Source organism: Procambarus clarkii, chromosome 39 (assembly GCF_040958095.1).
Source record: "Procambarus clarkii isolate CNS0578487 chromosome 39, FALCON_Pclarkii_2.0, whole genome shotgun sequence".
NCBI classification, from domain to species: Eukaryota; Metazoa; Arthropoda; class Malacostraca; order Decapoda; family Cambaridae; genus Procambarus; species Procambarus clarkii.
The window spans coordinates 41,766,351-41,784,387 of record NC_091188.1 but is presented as its reverse complement, the minus strand read 5'-3'; the positions used below and the strand labels follow the sequence as shown (position 1 = coordinate 41,784,387).

The following is an 18,037-nucleotide window of genomic DNA, read 5'->3' as shown; positions in this document are numbered from 1 at the left end:
AATGTCATCACTGACATTTTATTTCATATGTGTTGGTTTGGCTATTTGTTTTCTGCCGTTATTGTGACTTGAAAAGCATCTGCACAACTACAGTACTTTCTATTCAAGACACCCAGATGTTCCCTCAGGCAATACTGCTCAATGTCCAATTGGGCAGAATAACAAGTGTCAGGAAAGGGTGATAGGAAATTGCATTGTTGCAACAGTTGCAGTGTTGGTGCGGTGGTGCAACAGGGATCTTTTCATACCATTCTCTCAAGTCATATTGATACTAGCAATTCACTGGAGTAAAGCTCATTTCTAACCTAGAGTCACTGCAGAAAGTTCACTCATAAAAACTCTAGAGTTTGTTATGCATTACTTGACATCACAGGGGGCTTGAGTGCTGCCATCTGATAGCAGTCAGAAGCAGCGGCTAGTTTGGGAAACTAGCAGTTGGGTCAGAAGACTACTTGGTAATCCCTGTGATGCTAAGTATGGTTTGGAAATGTTTTGAGTATTTACAGGTTTACTTTCTATGGTTATTTGGGGCTGAACTCATCTCCAATGGACTTCTAGCACCAGAATCATCCAGCAATAGAGTTTTAAATGATCACTGCTGCACTGGAGTGAGATGCCATTCCTCTCCTTACAATCAGTGACTAATACAATGGGGTATTTAGTGATCTTGCCTTAGGAATAATTCTGTGCAATGAGCTAATAGAAAGAACAATTTTTCTTTGTAAGCGACTCGTCTACAGTCTAACTCACCGTGAATCATATGAAGGCAATGAAGTATTTACAGGCTGTGGCATCTCTAGCCAGACTGATCCACCATCTGATATGAAGTACAGCTCATTGAACACAGCACTCTTAAACCAGTCTGGTAAATCTCTGAAAAACACAAATTTACCAAATGAGTGAAAATGTGAGGATAAGAGCTGGTATGTCATGTAGTGAGAGTTTCTGCAAGTGCTACATCAATAATGTGAGGATAAGAGCTGGTACGTCATGTAGTGAGAGTTTCTGCAAGTGCTACATCAATAATGGGAACATAATGTTTAATTTATAGTTAACAAGTGAAGAGAAAATAGGAAAGCAGTATAGACAAAGCTAGCTTAAGACATACATCGCTTATGTGGAAGTATGTAAATGAGCAGCACTGTAGTGCATAGTCAACCTGTCTACCAGCATTTAATTGCCAAAGTGACCAACTTAGTTTCAAATGGTAGTCCTCCCAGCTTCAATGTTTTATGTACAGGCTTGTCATGTGTTACAAAGATACTTTAAAAAATGATGAACAAGAGAAGATAAAATTGTCACACATGATATCCCTGGCTTGCAGAGTGAAGTACAATGTCCATAATCTGCCCTGGGGTGAATCCTCAGGTTGAACCCAGCCCGAGACCAGAATGCGACGTGTTTCCCGGCCTTCAGTGGTTCCAAACAAGCCAATGAGAGCTCACTTTGCAACCACAGTGGTTAATTCTGATTTAGACTTTAAAAAGTCGACTGAAATTCTCATTCATAGAAGCACTCGCACAGAGGTTGTCCTCTTGACTCAAGCCAGGTTCAACAGTTCAACACTATATTTACTAATCAGTATATATCAGGGTTGGTGTGGTAGCCACCCCACTTACCTGCCCAGGCCTAGTTTTTTCAGTGTAAAAAACCAGCATTGAATGTAATGAAATGCCATTTTCTGGGTGAGACCCGGATGCTCCCTGGAGCTATACCAGCTGATAAGCTAATGTCAGACTTTGGCATCAGTCATGTGTATGGAGTTCTAGGACCTACCAGGGACCACAGCCAGAACCTGGCCCCCTCAGAGAGGCAAGGGGAGCAATGGCCTATAGAAACCCCAGTGTGGTTGGAAGCATTCTATGTCTGTCATCGACCGGGTCAAGCATCCAGAAAGGTAAGCATTCCAAGACAAACCCCTATTCTGGTTAAAATTGCTACCAAAAGCCAAACTAGTGGATAGAACTCCCCAACAGAAAACAAGCAAACTATTATGACGTCACACGTCACCGCGCCGCTGTCTGCGCAGCTCCCCCCTCCCCAGGAGGGGGAAGGGGGTGCCCCAGGCCTCTCACGCTGGCTATCCACCCATCAGTTCTGAAGCTGGATGTCAAAACACATGAAAAACCGCCGACTGGAGGGAGGGAGGGTTGCCGGGGAGCCTCCGGGTCTCACACAGAAAATGGCGTTTCATTACATTCAACGCTGGTTTTCTGGGGGGAGCCCCGTCGGCTCCCCGGAGCTAACTACCCACAGAGGAAGGTCAAAGGGACAGAACTGGGAGGCGGACACCACACACTCCTCAATGGAAGCGAGACAACCAGCAGCAAACGCCAACCCAAGGCGACACAGCCCCAAAAGGGCCCGGGAACAACACGAGACAACGAGCAGCAAGGCCCCTGTACGAACGCCAAAAGATCCATGCCCGAATGGCAGCAAGGACACGCCGCCAAAATGGTAGCAAGAGCAGTGAAGCCACGAATGAATGCCAAAGGCATGAGGAAAGAACACAGGCAATCTAGCCACAATAACACGGCGGACAACCCGGGATACCTTCACATGCGAACAGGAAAGAACAGAACCGGATCAACTCAAAGCGCGCCCCGGACATAAAGGCCGCGGCACGCAAATAACAGAGGAGGGCCGCCACCGAACACAAAACACGACACACCCCCGGCCCGACCAACCAAGCACCAACAAACCAAGGACCCCTCCGGAACACAGCAGCCCCATCCCGTGCCAGAAAAGATGGAGACGGCTGCCACCGAACAACCAAAACGCCAAGACCGAAGGAGCAGAAACCCCTGCGGAGGAGAGCAAGAAGCCCAGCGACCTGACCCCCCAGAGGCAAATGCCAACAGGAAAAAAGAGCCGATGAAAAACAAACCTGAACCGAAGGGGCACCACCAACCGAGGAGAAGACAGAGCACGCTGACCAGAGACCAGGACGGTACAAGCAGCGCACAAACAGAGGTGGTGAAACAACGCACAAGACAGCTTACTAACGGTGCAGAAGCAACACCAAGACCGAAAGCAAGCCAAAGCGGCTTCGCCAGCGCCACACGAAGCGAAGCAACAGTATGGGGGTAAGATAACGGCCCCCAACCCCCACCAGAAAAACCAAGCCGACGCTAACAACCACAGCCACCTAAGAAGGAACAGGAGGAAAAGGAAGGACCGCCAAAATACCCCATACAGCCACCAAGAAGAAACACGCAGGTGGGACACCAACAACGAAGCCACCAGACCACCAACCGGAGGCGAGACACGCGAGGCAGAACGTAATCAGCCCCGACAAGGCTCATCCAAGCCCAGGAAAAGGCGAAGCCGCAGGAAGATCTCGGGTGCGACAACCAAAGAAGCCCAAGTTGGCAAAAAGAAGATGGAACCCCACCCCGACCCCGAACCCACAGACGGTAAGGAACCGAATGGAGCTAGGAAGGGGGAATCCAGGTGAAAGACAAGAGGGCATGGAAGGAACCGAAGTAACCAACATCCCCAAGTCCCAACACGAACCAAAACGGTATTGGGGAGCAAACGAACCGGGGAACAAACAAACGAGAGCGTTGCCACCACCAAAGCTCAACGTGCAACGCCCCTGCTGCCTGCACCCGCTTAGTCAGCACACAACTGGGTAACCGTGCTACAATGAGCAACAAAACTCGCAGGACTCCGGGTCGAAGGTGTCACCGACCCCACAGGCAGCAGACGGAGGCAAAACAAAAAGTCATCCCGAGGCAAGGGGCGAGAGCAACCCTCAAACTCACTGGAAGCGAGGGGGAACTCCGGGGTCACATCCATCGGACCCACGCACCCCCAGGGGTTTCCCAGGGTCCCAAGCGTTTACTATAATGTAACAGTGCAAGTATTTTGCACTCTTTCATGTATAATTGTGAGTTGTAATTGTGGGTGTGTGTGTGTGGGTAATTGTGAGGAGCAAGATGGTAGTGGAAGAGCGAGCCAGCCCAGCTTGTGCTGTCAGCAGTACTATTTAACAAGGAGCCCGTTGTACTGGCTTGCGAGAGTACCCACCCCGGGCACGGCCAGCGAGGTGTTTTGAGCAGTTAGTGACCGCCTTGCACAGAGAGAAGGTGACCAGCCAGTCTTCCCACCCTGACGGGTGACACCCCAGGTACCCTCAGGGTGCATCCATCTGAGTTGAGAAGGTGAGAGTTCAGTTATGCATTGTCTTTAACTAGAAGTGTGTCTTAGTGGTGACAAGCATGTGGAGTCTGAACCATTTAGCCATGAATGGTGTGGGCGTGTATGGAGTGGGTGATCCCCCCCCCCTTTTAATTTGGTCAATATAGTGTTAAAATAATAGGACGTCAAAATGTTAAATAGTAAGAACTATGGAAATTTAAATAATTTGAAATAATTAAATTCAATAAATGTCTGTGTGTAGAATAACAAGCTTGACTTTTGTTCAGTCCTCTTTTTGAATCAATGTCCCCCTCAAGTAAGAGTTAAGGCTAGAGAAATAACTAGATGAACAAGTGAGAAATTAAGCAGTGTTCCTGTTGCATTTTTTAAGTGGAATTAAGATTTAGTTTGTGAATGAGACAGGTGGTGGCAGCTTATATATTAGAATATGTAAAGTAAAATTAATATCAGTACTGTATAACATCTTAGAATAATAACATCATAGATAGAACAACAGTCAGTCAACTCTCCCTACTCTCTATTATTTCTCCTCTTACATCACTCTACTCCTCCTCCTCCTCCTCCCTTTTCTCCCTCCTGCTTCCCCTCTTCCCGTTCGCTCCCCGTTTTCTATTCCCGCTCACCTCTCTCTACCTCAGTTCCTACCTCAACCTCCCCCATGTTCTATCCACCCATCCTTCATCCCTCTTTCCTCCTCCCCTCCTTCTACCTTTACTTTGCTTTACTTAACTTTCCTAATCTTCCCCCCCCCCCCGTTACAATAATAGGACTCGCGCTCAGGTAATCCCAGGCAGGGTACTGCTAACCGGTGCCCAAAGCTACCAAACAACTTTCTAAGAGCTGAACCCCCGGGACATGTACACTCATGGGGACCTAGCAGGGGAAACCACCAGAATAATACTCAGAACACAAGGGACACAGGGGGGGGCAAGAACGAAGGCAGACCCCCCACCAGGTAGATGAACAAAAAGAAAAAGAAAAACCCCGCAAGAGGACAGCGTACTCAGGCGGAACAGAGCCGGCCGCCATCTAGGTGAAAACAGGCTGCACAGCACCCTGCGCCCTGCCAGTGCAAAACTGCCCCTTACCCTAAGGCGAACAAGGGAGACAGAACACCCGAGCACACAAAGAGCGGCCGAAAACTAAGCAGTAAACGCCTAGCAGGGGGCAGAACCCAAGGAACTTGTGGAAGATAGTCCCAAGCCCCAAGGGCAGTACTTACAGGGCACCTAGGGAAGGGAACCCTAGGCGCATGCAGCCCGAGTACTGGAGACACACACCCAGCTCACGCACCACCTAGAAGACAGACACCACACTCTAAGTACAGTGCTGAAATAACTATTGGAGCCGGAGCACACAACCGGTGCCTATAGCATCAGCCGAAGAACTGATGGGTGGATAGCCGGCGTGGGAGGTCTGGAGCTCCCCGTTCCCTCTCCCGGGGAGGGGGGAGCTGCACAGACAGCGGCGCAGTGACGTCATACTAGTTCGCTTGTTTTCTGTTGGGGAGTTCTATCCACTAGTTTGGCTTTTGGTAGCAATTTTAACCAGAATAGGGGTTTGTTTTGGAATGCTTACCTTTCTGGATGCTTGACCCGGTCGATGTCAGACATAGCCATCCAACCACACGGGGGTTTCTATAGGCCATTGCTCCCCTTGCCTTTCTGAGGGGGCCAGGTTCTGGCCGTGGTCCCCGGTAGGTCCTAGAACTCCATACACATGACTGATGCCAAAGTCTGACATTAGCTTATCAGCTGGTATAGCTCCGGGGAGCCGACGGGGCTCCCCCCAGAAAACCCAGGCGGGTTTAAAACAAAAATTAGTTTTAATATGGGCTAACTTAGTTATTTCTACAGGTATTATTATATTATATATTATATTATAGTATTATTATATATAATATTATTATATTACATTAAGATCATGAATTATTGGCTTAATTATGTTAGGTTAGGATAGGTTAGGTTTGATTAAGTTAGATGGATTAGGCTAAGTTTAATCAAATTTCTGTTAGTTAACTCAAAATAAAAAAAAAATCAAATCATATATAATATAATGCAAAGCTTAACCATTCTACAGGAATAAAATTGTGAAAATATATTATATCAGGAAAATTCAGCTTGTTAGGCAACTTGGCCTATTAGGTACAACATACATATACACTCCACATTGATAATACACACACACACACACACATACACACACACACACACACACACACACAGCCGAAGAAATATAAGAAAATTCACTTTCGCAAACAGTGGTAGACGGTTGGAACAAGTTAGGTGAGAAGGTGGTAGAGGCCAAAACTGTCAGTAGTTTCAAAGCGTTATATGACAAAGAGTACTGGGAAGACGGGACACCACGAGCGTAGCTCTCATCCTGTAACTACACTTAGGCAATTACACTTAGGTAATTACACACATGGAGAACATAAGGCTTACTTGTCCTGGAGGATGGGATTCTGCCAGGCCTCAATATCATCCTCCCATTTCTTATAGTAGTGAAGGGCGTACGCAGCCATCTCCTGCGCTGATGTGTGCTCATCACCAAACCAGCGTACGTATCGTCTGTTGGACTGAGAGTTTAGCGAGATATTCCAACGACTCCTAAAGCAGGTGTTAAATGCATTCTCAGCCCACAATATATTTACTACCATTCACCTCTTCCAGAAGAAAATGAAGCACAATAATAATAATAATAATACAGTAATAATAATAAATAATAATAATAATAATAATTAATAATAATAATAATGATGATAATGATGAAAATAATAATAATAATAATAATAATAGTACAGTGGACTCCTTACATTTGGATTCTGACAATAAAATTCTCCATATAATGTAAACAATCTCAGCCAGTTATGGTTTCTAGACTAAAGTAAAATGGATACTAACCTGATCTGCTTATCTACAACAGAGATAAAAGTCAATAAATTTCAAAATTAAACAAATTAAGTTATTAAGTGTAGATCAAATGAAAAGCTTCTTTTCAAGTAGCCACTCAGTAGATTCTTAATACTGTTGAATGCAATGATATACCCCCTTCTTGGGCATCACTTCAGTAGTTCCCAAGCTTATTAACTGTTACACCAGGCAATGCCAGATATCTGGGGGGAAGTGCCAACTAGGGACAAGAATCCTTACAAGGAGAAAATCCATAGGAGTCGTGATGAGGATTCGAACCTATAGAGTGGGTATTCCCACACACATGCCCCAGACAACTAAGCCACGACATATTTGTCTGGGGCAGGTGTGTGGGAATACCCACTGCATAGGTTCGAATCCTCATCACAGCTCCTAAGGATTTTCTCATTGATGCATGATGTTAGTGTGATTACTCTGTGTAGTCCTTACAACGTTCCCATTCCCCTTTATGAATGTAATCAAAGATCAATCAATACTAAGGCAAGCTGCCACAGAAGCAATGATAGGGAGGCTACAAGACATCCAGGCAAGCTGCCACAGAAGCAATGATAGGGAGGCTACAAGACATCCAAACTCAGGGAAATGTTTTGTAGAAGTGAAAATAACCAAAACAAAACTATGAAAACCACTAGAAAACATTCCTAACAATGTAATGTTTAGACATGCTCCTTTGCCACCAAGTGGCAGCCCAAGTCTCCCTGGGGTCTAGGCGATGAGCCCACCTCACTCTTCAGCCCAGCTGCAACCCACTACAGTACCATGGGATACAAGGCAGCCACAGTGCTGAGGTGATGCCCAGAGAAGAGCACTTCATTACATTTAACACTGTATATCAGGGCAGCCTCCTCAACAACTTCCCTGATCTTTCTTCCCATAGTGCATAGAATAATGAAAACCTGGCTGTACATAACAAAGATAATGACATAATAGTCATGATGAAATCTGGAAGAGGCAGGATGAGACTTAGCCTGAACCCAAGCAGAGAAAGGACACAGGCATTGGACACGAGTGACCAACTCACCACTAAACATGTCAGGATGCTAACATGTGGAAGCTGCAAACACAAAGTCAAAGAAATGTAAGGAACCATTTGTATCATTTTCAAACCCTTCACCAGGCATTATTCCTGTCTGTTGCAGTTTTAATTATTATTGTCTTTCTTTTCCTGGTATTGGTGGAGAGTCATCTACTACCCAACAATGTCACCTGATATAGGTGTTGCTTTCTCAGCCTCTATTTTTGGGTTCAAGGATTGACTTTGCTTCTCCACTCCTGAAGTTAACTCTGACATTCTTGAACCTGTGCCCAGTCGGTCCTCCTCCAGAGCCTGCTTGGTCCCTGGATGTTGTGCTCGACTTCTTATCCATGCAATTCTTATCCATGACGTGGCGCAGTCGATTAAGGCGCATCTGGGATCATCCTGGACGTAAGTTTGAACCCTCGAGGGAGCCGGTCGGCCGAGCGGACAGCACGCGGGACTTGTGATCCTGTGGTCCTGGGTTCGATACCAGGCGCCGGAGAGAAACAATGGGCAGAGTTTCTTTCACCTTATGCCCCTGTTACCTAGCAGTAAAAATAGGTACCTGGGTGTTAGTCAGCTGTCACGGGCTGCTTCCTGGGGGTGGAGGCCTGGTCGAGGACCGGGCCGCGGGGACACTAAAAGCCTCGAAATCATCTCAAGATAACCTCAAGATAACCTCCTCACGGCCCTTGTGGATTTATTCTCAGCTTCTTGTAATAACCTCAAGTCTGTCTTCTCCATTCAAGGACGTGACATAGAAGGTTCTCTTTTCGTTAGCTCTGGTCACAGGTAAGAGGGCTGGTGAACTACAGTACAGTACAGTATTAGCTCTGGTCACAGGTAAGAGGGCTAGTGAACTACAGTACAGTACAGTATTAGCTCTGGTCACGGGTAAGAGGGCTGGTGAACTACAGTACAGTACAGTATTAGCTCTGGTCATGGGTAAGAGGGCTGGTGAACTACAGTACAGTATTAGCTCTGGTCATGGGTAAGAGGGCTGGTGAACTACAGTACAGTACAGTATTAGCTCTGGTCACAGGTAAGAGGGCTAGTGAACTACAGTACAGTACAGTATTAGCTCTGGTCATGGGTAAGAGGGCTAGTGAACTACAGTACAGTACAGTATTAGCTCTGGTCATGGGTAAGAGGGCTAGTGAACTACAGTACAGTACAGTATTAGCTCTGGTCATGGGTAAGAGGGCTAGTGAACTACAGTACAGTACAGTATTAGCTCTGGTCATGGGTAAGAGGGCTAGTGAACTACAGTACAGTACAGTATTAGCTCTGGTCATGGGTAAGAGGGCTAGTGAACTACAGTACAGTACAGTATTAGCTCTGGTCATGGGTAAGAGGGCTAGTGAACTACAGTACAGTACAGTATTAGCTCTGGTCATGGGTAAGAGGGCTAGTGAACTACAGTACAGTACAGTATTAGCTCTGGTCATGGGTAAGAGGGCTAGTGAACTACAGTACAGTACAGTATTAGCTCTGGTCATGGGTAAGAGGGCTAGTGAACTACAGTACAGTACAGTATTAGCTCTGGTCATGGGTAAGAAGGCTGGTGAACTACAGTACAGTACAGTATTAGCTCTGGTCATGGGTAAGAGGGCTAGTGAACTACAGTACAGTACAGTATTAGCTCTGGTCATGGGTAAGAGGGCTAGTGAACAACAGTACAGTACAGTATTAGCTCTGGTCATGGGTAAGAGGGCTAGTGAACTACAGTACAGTACAGTATTAGCTCTGGTCATGGGTAAGAGGGCTAGTGAACTACAGTACAGTACAGTATTAGCTCTGGTCATGGGTAAGAAGGCTGGTGAACTACAGTACAGTACAGTATTAGCTCTGGTCATGGGTAAGAGGGCTAGTGAACAACAGTACAGTACAGTATTAGCTCTGGTCATGGGTAAGAGGGCTGGTGAACTACAGTATATGGTTTGCTGTATGAACCAAGTTCTCTGGTGGGTAGTTCAGGCAATCAGTTTATGCATCTGTAATGCCAACATAGAGTTCAGAAGGGGTTTGAACCTTCATGCAATGACCTTTGTCAGTCATCCTGGCTGGAGTGAATATTCTCTAGAAACTCCCTAGCATCTAAAATGAGCCCTACAAGAATGACTGAAAATTATCTAGAACATCAATGCCAGTATGTCGTCCTGCCTGACTGTGTATGATCTTAGTTTAGAAAGCAACCGAGCGATTCTGTTGAATAAGGAGCTTAACACTTTCTGCGGATCAGGACTCCTCCCGGCGTCCTGTTTTGCCTACCCGCTCCTGCTAAGTGGACATAAATTTATGTCCTCTTTTAAAATATTTGTATAAAATTCAATTTTAATCCGATTTACTTTGGGTTTGTTTCAAACTGTGCGCCATGAGGCTCTCTTTCTCACCACTAGGCTGCATGGTACAATAAGTTCATGAAAGGTGTGGACCACTTCGATCAAATGGTATTATGTCCCAAACGGGTTGCAGGTGGGTGACTTTAGCCATTTATACTGGTAATGCTTTCCCCCATATCATGTATTATATGCATATGTCTGTTTAGGGAATTTTATTCCGATCAATGTACAACAAAAAATAACTGTGTGCAACAAGTATAAACTTGACAAACATAACAAAAGTAAAAACATTTCGTGTGTGTTTGACGCTCACTGATATGTTCCAGCGTTGTTTTATATTTGGCGCTATTCTATCTTACGCTTTGTTGATCTTTTTTACCTACGGACTCATAGAACATTCTATTGCGAACACATTGACACAAAAATGAATGACGTACATAGAATAATAATGTCACGAGAGTGAAATAAGTATAAACTTTCAAAGCGCCGTGTGTCGCCCTGTCACCGATACCGGGTAACAATTTCACCACTTCCCACACTCTTGCGGGCGGGCCGCAATCATTATTCTACGATTATATTCATATCACCGTGTTGGGAATTTCATTGCAAGTCCATTGATACCAAAATTAATGCTGTAGGACAAGTGTAGAGGTGATAACAATCCCAAGAGTAAAAACATTTTGTTGCTGTTGGGCGCTCACGGCGAGTCATCTTCGTAGTTATTTATTTGGTGCTGGTATCCCTATACGTTTCGTGACTTTTTTTTACTGATGTTTTTCTAGAGAATTTTATTGTGAACACGTTGGTACCAAAATGAAATACGTAGCTCGAGAACTAAGGTCAGGAGAGTAAAAAGAGTATACACATTTTTGTTTTTACGCTTACGCGGCAAAACGCCGGGAGCACATACGGTTTTTTTTTTTACCTTCGCCGGGAGGCTGAAAGTGTTAAGGCTTCAAATCTCTCTTAAGGAGAGATTTGAAGCCTTATATAAACAAAGAACAGATTATTTTAAGTGGGCAGACCTTATTTAAATCTACTGCATAAGTTTTTAGCAATTTTAAAATTCCCAACCAAGAAGAATACAATTTTAATAAGTAGGATCGAATAAGCTCTAAATTATCTTACCGTGAACAATCGGACAATAAAGCTATAAAGGATCAGCATCCAACTATTTCAGCTTCAGAAACACTCCTTTATTTTAGATGCAGCGAACATTATACTTCACCACAGTTTCAATACTGCATTAATTATATAATATGAAATAATCATGTATATTAGCATCTATTCTTACCTGGTATGAGTTACTTCTCTGCTCTTGAAAACAATTTGAGGCATGTCCCAGACCAGGACCATTTCTACCATGCCTGAACTATTTCCACTAATACTACATTTTCCACAAACAGCAACTGCTCTTTCTTCGCCCTTTCCTATGAAGCACAGGGAAATTAAAATCACTTTCACGTAAAGCAATAAACAAAACCTATACTATACATATAAAGCTCAACACCACAATTTTACATAGTCTACCTATTAGCATATTACCAAAGGAATTAGTCAGATTGTCCCAGCCGGGGTTTTTACAAACGTGTATACATTGTGTGTGTGTGGGGGGGGGGGGGGGGGGGGAATGGGGGCAGAGATTCACTGAAACTAGGCCATTATTGTTTAGACAATTTCCCAAACAAAAACAAAAAATTACCACCATATGAAATGAAATGTCCCTTTCCAAGTTTTACCTTGGTAGCTTAACTTAGCCTAATGCACTTGACTCATTAGGACACACACACTGCCAGGCTCCGAGTAACTCCAGTCCCCAGAGAAACCTTTTTCCAAGTGGCCACAATAGAGCCAAAAGGGAAACTGTAAATGTTTCCAACTTAAACAAAAGTGTTGTAATCTGAAGATGATACCACACACAGGAGGTGACTAATTTCATAAGAGTTGATAAGGTCTGACTGCAGATGGCCAAAATCTTGCATAGCTAGAGAAAGGAGATCTTGTCCATCAAACACTGATGAGAATGGAGGACAAAAGCAAGAAAGACTTTTCACAAGAATATTTGATATGCCCTGACAGACACTGCAAATCAAATATAAATATAACTGCATCATGCAAGAGCAGAACAAACAGTGTAGAGGCAGCAACCGTGGCTGTGGCAATAGATCATAAGGTATAAGAAGAGGGGGTTCATTGCTAAACAGCAACTGCTGGAAAGACATGTGCAATACAGCAGACAACTTCTGCCATGTCAACTGTGTGCGCACCTTTAAATCCACCACATCGATAACCAATGAAGGAGGCCGGAAATCTGAAAAAATCAATGCCAGAAAACTTGCTGCTCAAATATCAATGCAGAGGTGACCGAACCTGAATAAATTTGGCACAGGTGTCCAAAACAAAGTGGACAACATCCTCTTTATAAAACAACTGAAGACCGGCTTCCATGCAACCTGGCTGCTCAGTCAGGGGCAGCAGGAGCTGGAACAGCAGAGAACAAATCTGCAGCCCGATAAGCCACTGTCCGAGAGGATAGCTCAGTCAGAACAGAGGTCAAGCACCAACAAACGGCACACACACGAGGATAAAAAGGACTCCTGAACCCAACTGGCAGAGTGAGGAAAGCATTAAGAGAGTGACCATCGGGGTCAAAGAACACAGCCTCGCACTTGGGAATGCTGCACACAGTAGTGTCAGGTGCAAGATGGGTGAGAAAGCCGTAACAGCCCACTCATACATGTGAACCTAAAACAAATTCTCCCAATTGCAATGGACACTTGATACCTGGATCATCCACTGACAAGTAGCAAAGCCAGGCATAGGAAAAATCTCAGCTGAACACTTCACATCAATAGAACTTACAGTGGAAAACAAATCCACACACTACCTGGAAATGAGATGACTTGAGAGGAATTAACTCACAGAGAAGAAAGCTCAAACGTCTCAGAGAAGATAACTCTGGTGAGGGCAAGAAAGGTGCCAGCCATCTACCAAGGATGACAACCCTGACACGCAGCCGGACCAAAATGTAAACATGCAAGGTAGGGGGAACAAAACATACATATAATGAGAAATTGAACAAAACAACAGCCCCACATGGAACAAAATGTTCAAATAACTGCCAACACAATCTAAAAAAGTGAAGCTTAACCACTGCACTGTGCACCTGTTTTTGGCAAAAACTTCTTAGTGCAGTTGTCAAGGGCATATTAAAGTTGTTTTTTATATATATTTAGGTAAAGTTAATGTCAAAATGTTTCCAAACTCAACTATTTCCATTTAAAATCACAATGAGTAATGAAAACATTACAAAAAATACATTAAAATATAACCTAATTAAAAAAAAAAACTCTGAGAGTATCTAAAGGCACTTTGCGCAGTGCAGTGGTTAAAGTGGGCACAGTAGAGAAGCACGACCCCTGGCTGTGCCAGGCAAGTGAATGAGGCAATTTTAATCCAAAACACAACTGTTATTTTGTAATCTACACATAACAGTCTTTTTCTTGTCCTGATTGTATGTTGTATGTTTGAAAGCCCCTTAAGAGTGCTCCCATTTCATATTAGACAATAGATAGGCATACATACAATAGACAGGGTCGATTGCCCGAAACGCTATGCGTATTAGTGCCTTTAGGCATTGTATGTACTAGCTCTATCTATAAATCCAACATTATGTTTGTAAATCAACTATGTATGTACTTTTCCTGAATAAAAATTGTTTTATTTATATATTATTATTATTTATGGACTCCTGAACCAGTAACAGGAATTCTCTGGTTAAAGCACAGCCAGTAAATCTTTGTCACACACTAATAACACACAGCCCCTTGTATAGTGTTACTGTGATCACTTCTTATGAGGTGCACCTTTCATATTCCTATACACAAACATCCCATTGTAAAATACAATTTGCCCTATTATTACATTACACATGACCATACCTTTATGTTCTATACTGTAAAATAACTCAAAATTGAGTTTATTAGCACTAATAATATTTATATTATTAATACTAATAAATTATTATTATTAGCACTAATATAACACATCTGTTCTAGGACAAATATTTTACAATTCACGAGCGTACTTGTTTTGGTTAATGGTACGTCGCTGGAGTCCAACTCGCCATCCAGTTTCAGATCATTCCAAATGGAGTCACCTGGTCCCAGAGGATCAAATCCAGGACAGTTTGACACTGATACTCCTGTCTGCGGGCAAATATAAAACCTTCAGTGTACAGCAGTGAAATGTTCCTGTCTGGGAGGGAGAGCAGTAACACCAGTAATGTATGGCACTGACACCTTTGTGTGATGGCAGAAACATCAGCTCCTAAGAAATTTTTGGCCCAATGGGAGCAAGTGGCATTTTACACTGACGTGTCCTCTCCACCTCCCCACAAGGAAGGGATAAATGTTGACCAAACCACACACTAGAAAGTGAAGGGAAGACGACATTTCGGTCCGTCCTGGACCATTCTCAAGTCGATTGTGGACCATTCTCAAGTCGAGAACCTGGACCATTCTCACAGTCGACTTGAGCATGGTCCAGGACGGACCGAAACGTCGTCATCCCTTCACTTTCTAGTGTGTGGTTTGGTCAACATTTTTCAGCCACGTTATTGTGACTCCTCACCTGTGCAGGGATAACCAATTAACCCATTACCATAGTGAACCATTCTTTGAAATTAAAACAGTCTCATAATATAAACATTTTGGCTCATCTGCAACCAGATGGCTCAACCCTCAAGGGAGAAGGAAATACCACAGTGCCAGTCAGAATATTACAAATGACCAAATCCCCTAAGACATAATGGTCAACTCAAACTTAAGACACATGTAGTCAGTCATGCTTCACTCCTGGCCAACACATCAATCACAAAACGAAGTTAGAAAAGGTTCAGGTGAACAAATGCACAAGGGCCGTGACAAGGATTCGAACCTGCGTCCGGGAGCATCAGGTGTATGACACCAGGCTAGTCCCCGAGCCGAGAGGAATGAGCTACGAGGAAAGATTACTCGAACTGAACCTCACAACACTGGAAGACAGAAGAGTTAGGGAAGACATTATTATTACCTACAAAATTCTCAGAGGAATTGACAGGGTCAATAAACTGTTTAACACGGGTGGTATGTGAACAAGGGGACACAGGTGGAAACCGAGTACTCAAATGAGCCACAGGGATACAAGAAAGAACTTTTTAGTGTCAGTAGTTAACAGGTGGAATGCATTAGGCAGTGATGTGGTGGAGGCTTACTCCATACACAGTTTCAAATGTAGATATGATAAGAGCCCAGTAGGCTCAGGAATCTGTATACCAGTTGATTGACAGTTGAGAGGCGGGACCAAAGAGCCAGAGCTCAAACCCCCACAAACACAACTAGGTGAGTACATCACAAATAGCAATACTGAGCAGAGGAGGAGAAGACTGGCATCATTTCTGTGGTCTTTTCCGACAAAGAAAGTGTCACAAACTCGGGAATCCACCTTTTCCTTCTCTGCCCTTCATTGTGTTGTTTGGAGGTGATGCTGGTGTCTTACTGGTGGTAAGATCCTTACAAAAGAAGCTGTAGTGGTAGACAGAGTTCATCTGCCAGTTCCTTTACCATTTTAGACTAAACCTCGTCCACACCTGAGCAATGCCCATCAAACTGAGGTGAGAGGTGGGAAAACAAGGAAAATTATAACTGAATGACAGCTTCCCTACCAGCAATGACAATCTCAATGATTTGTGCAATATGCTCTACAAAACTAAACTACCAAACTTTAGTTTGGTAAAGGTACCAAATCTCAAACTTTTGTAGCTGTAGTTCTGTGTTGACTAAATTTCATGCAGCTCAAGAGTTGACAATTATTTTTTATTTTGTTTTTACCACAGACATGGCCAAACATTTATACAATACTAACCAGCATATATATATATAATTGTTCATTTGTCCTACATAGATTGAGAGAGCTGCCATAGTACATATTGAGTAGTTGAGCATTCAACCACAGAGGGTGATTGAAGCGTTTTTATGATGCTAATGACTGTACGGTAAAATGAAAACAGTAGGTGTGTGTGTGTGTGTGTGTGTGTGTGTGGCAAGATTATGAATAGTGCTGATACGAGCAGCATGTGATAAATAGTGCTGATAAGAGCAGCATGTGATAAATAGTGCTGATAAGAGCAGCATGTGATAAATAGTGCTGATAAGAGCAGCATGTGATAAAACTCAAGAAAGTAGGCAATACAATTCTACAACAACATTAGGGATGGATAGACAGTCAATATTATATAAAGGCAATGAAATACTGTATGCAGAGAAGGCCTCATAATGTAAGTGCAAAAGAATAGCTACTTGAAGGCTTTCCTGTTGTTAATGGTCCCTTAAAAGGCAGGACAAAGACATCAGCAATAAAGAGGGACACAGAAGTATGTTTTATCAAATCATGTAAATTTAATATGTAAAGATTTGAAATTTTGAGTGTGCTCCAAATTAAAAAAAAATCAAGACAAAATGTAATTAAATAACTGACCTTCTCCCTGATTGCTAAACAATAACGGAGATTTAGACTTCTGAGAGTTTGATGCAATACAACTCCTTTTAATTTAGTGTCCTTGTGTGCTTGTTCAAACACCTCACTCCAGCATTCACCTAAAATATATTCAAGCTATTAAAATATGAAATAACTATATAACAACAATTTAACATGCACACACACAAAAAAAAAAAAAAAATGATGCATTTAAGGTTTTTGAGAATACATGAAAAGCTCCTTTCACAACATGATACTGTAGTGCTTAATATGGTTGGGCAAGCTCACTGAATATCTCGTAGAACAGCTTTGTCACAAGGGAGCAGTACTTCATGCAGTTCATTATCACTTCTCTCTTCTCCTTCCATTCTGACACACTTGCTACACCGAGAACGTGAAGCTACTAATTAGTAGTTAAACTACTAATTAATTCAAGAAATTAACCCACATGAGAGTGTCCAGGAGGATCCCCTAGCTCCTCTCCTTTTCTGCAAGTTAATGTCACCGAAAGTGTGTCTAGCGAGCTTAACATCTGGTCCTTAGATGATGGTACACTGGCGGGTTCCCAAGATTTTCTTCTGGTGGACATCAGAAATATTCAGGAGTAAGAAATCAACAGAGATCTGACACGATACCTATGGCCCTTTGATATGACTATGCTTTCTTTCTTTTGCTCCTATAGATTTTCCATGCCCTCATGCTTTGCTTCCATGCACCCTAAGTTAAATCATAGGTTAATCCAATGCTTTTCACTGTCGTCTCTTAGGACAAGGATAAAATTATCAACTAGCTTCGCACACTTCTGGACGAGGAAATTCGTAAAATCTTGTTTGGTCTTCCACCTGCATTCTGTGTTCTATGATACACCTGCTAAGAATGCTATCATTTAAGCACATGTTTCTGAAGCAGCCGTGACATAAATGGACTACCAAGACAAAGTTTAAAGAAAGTCAAAACCTCACATGTGGAAGACTGAACACATACCTGAGGGTGGTCGTGATCCACCCTCAGGTAGGAGGAGGTAGGAGGAGTGACTGTAAGAGTCAGAGAACCGAGTACAGCAC

At 43.4% G+C, this 18,037-nt stretch overlaps 1 protein-coding gene across 2 annotated transcripts in view; it reads right to left on the bottom strand.

The window, feature by feature from the left end:
* Positions 1 to 18,037, bottom strand: part of LOC123760250 (non-lysosomal glucosylceramidase) — a 60,620-nt gene that overhangs the window by 15,578 nt on the left and 27,005 nt on the right. For both annotated transcript variants that reach the window (XM_069338415.1, XM_045745746.2), the window contains exons 6-10: positions 16,974 to 17,092; positions 14,545 to 14,665; positions 11,752 to 11,887; positions 6,609 to 6,734; positions 751 to 873 (exon numbers count right to left, since the gene is read on the bottom strand). In XM_069338415.1, the coding sequence (XP_069194516.1) occupies positions 751 to 873; positions 6,609 to 6,734; positions 11,752 to 11,887; positions 14,545 to 14,665; positions 16,974 to 17,092 (625 nt within the window). The remainder of the gene's footprint in view (positions 1 to 750; positions 874 to 6,608; positions 6,735 to 11,751; positions 11,888 to 14,544; positions 14,666 to 16,973; positions 17,093 to 18,037) is intronic.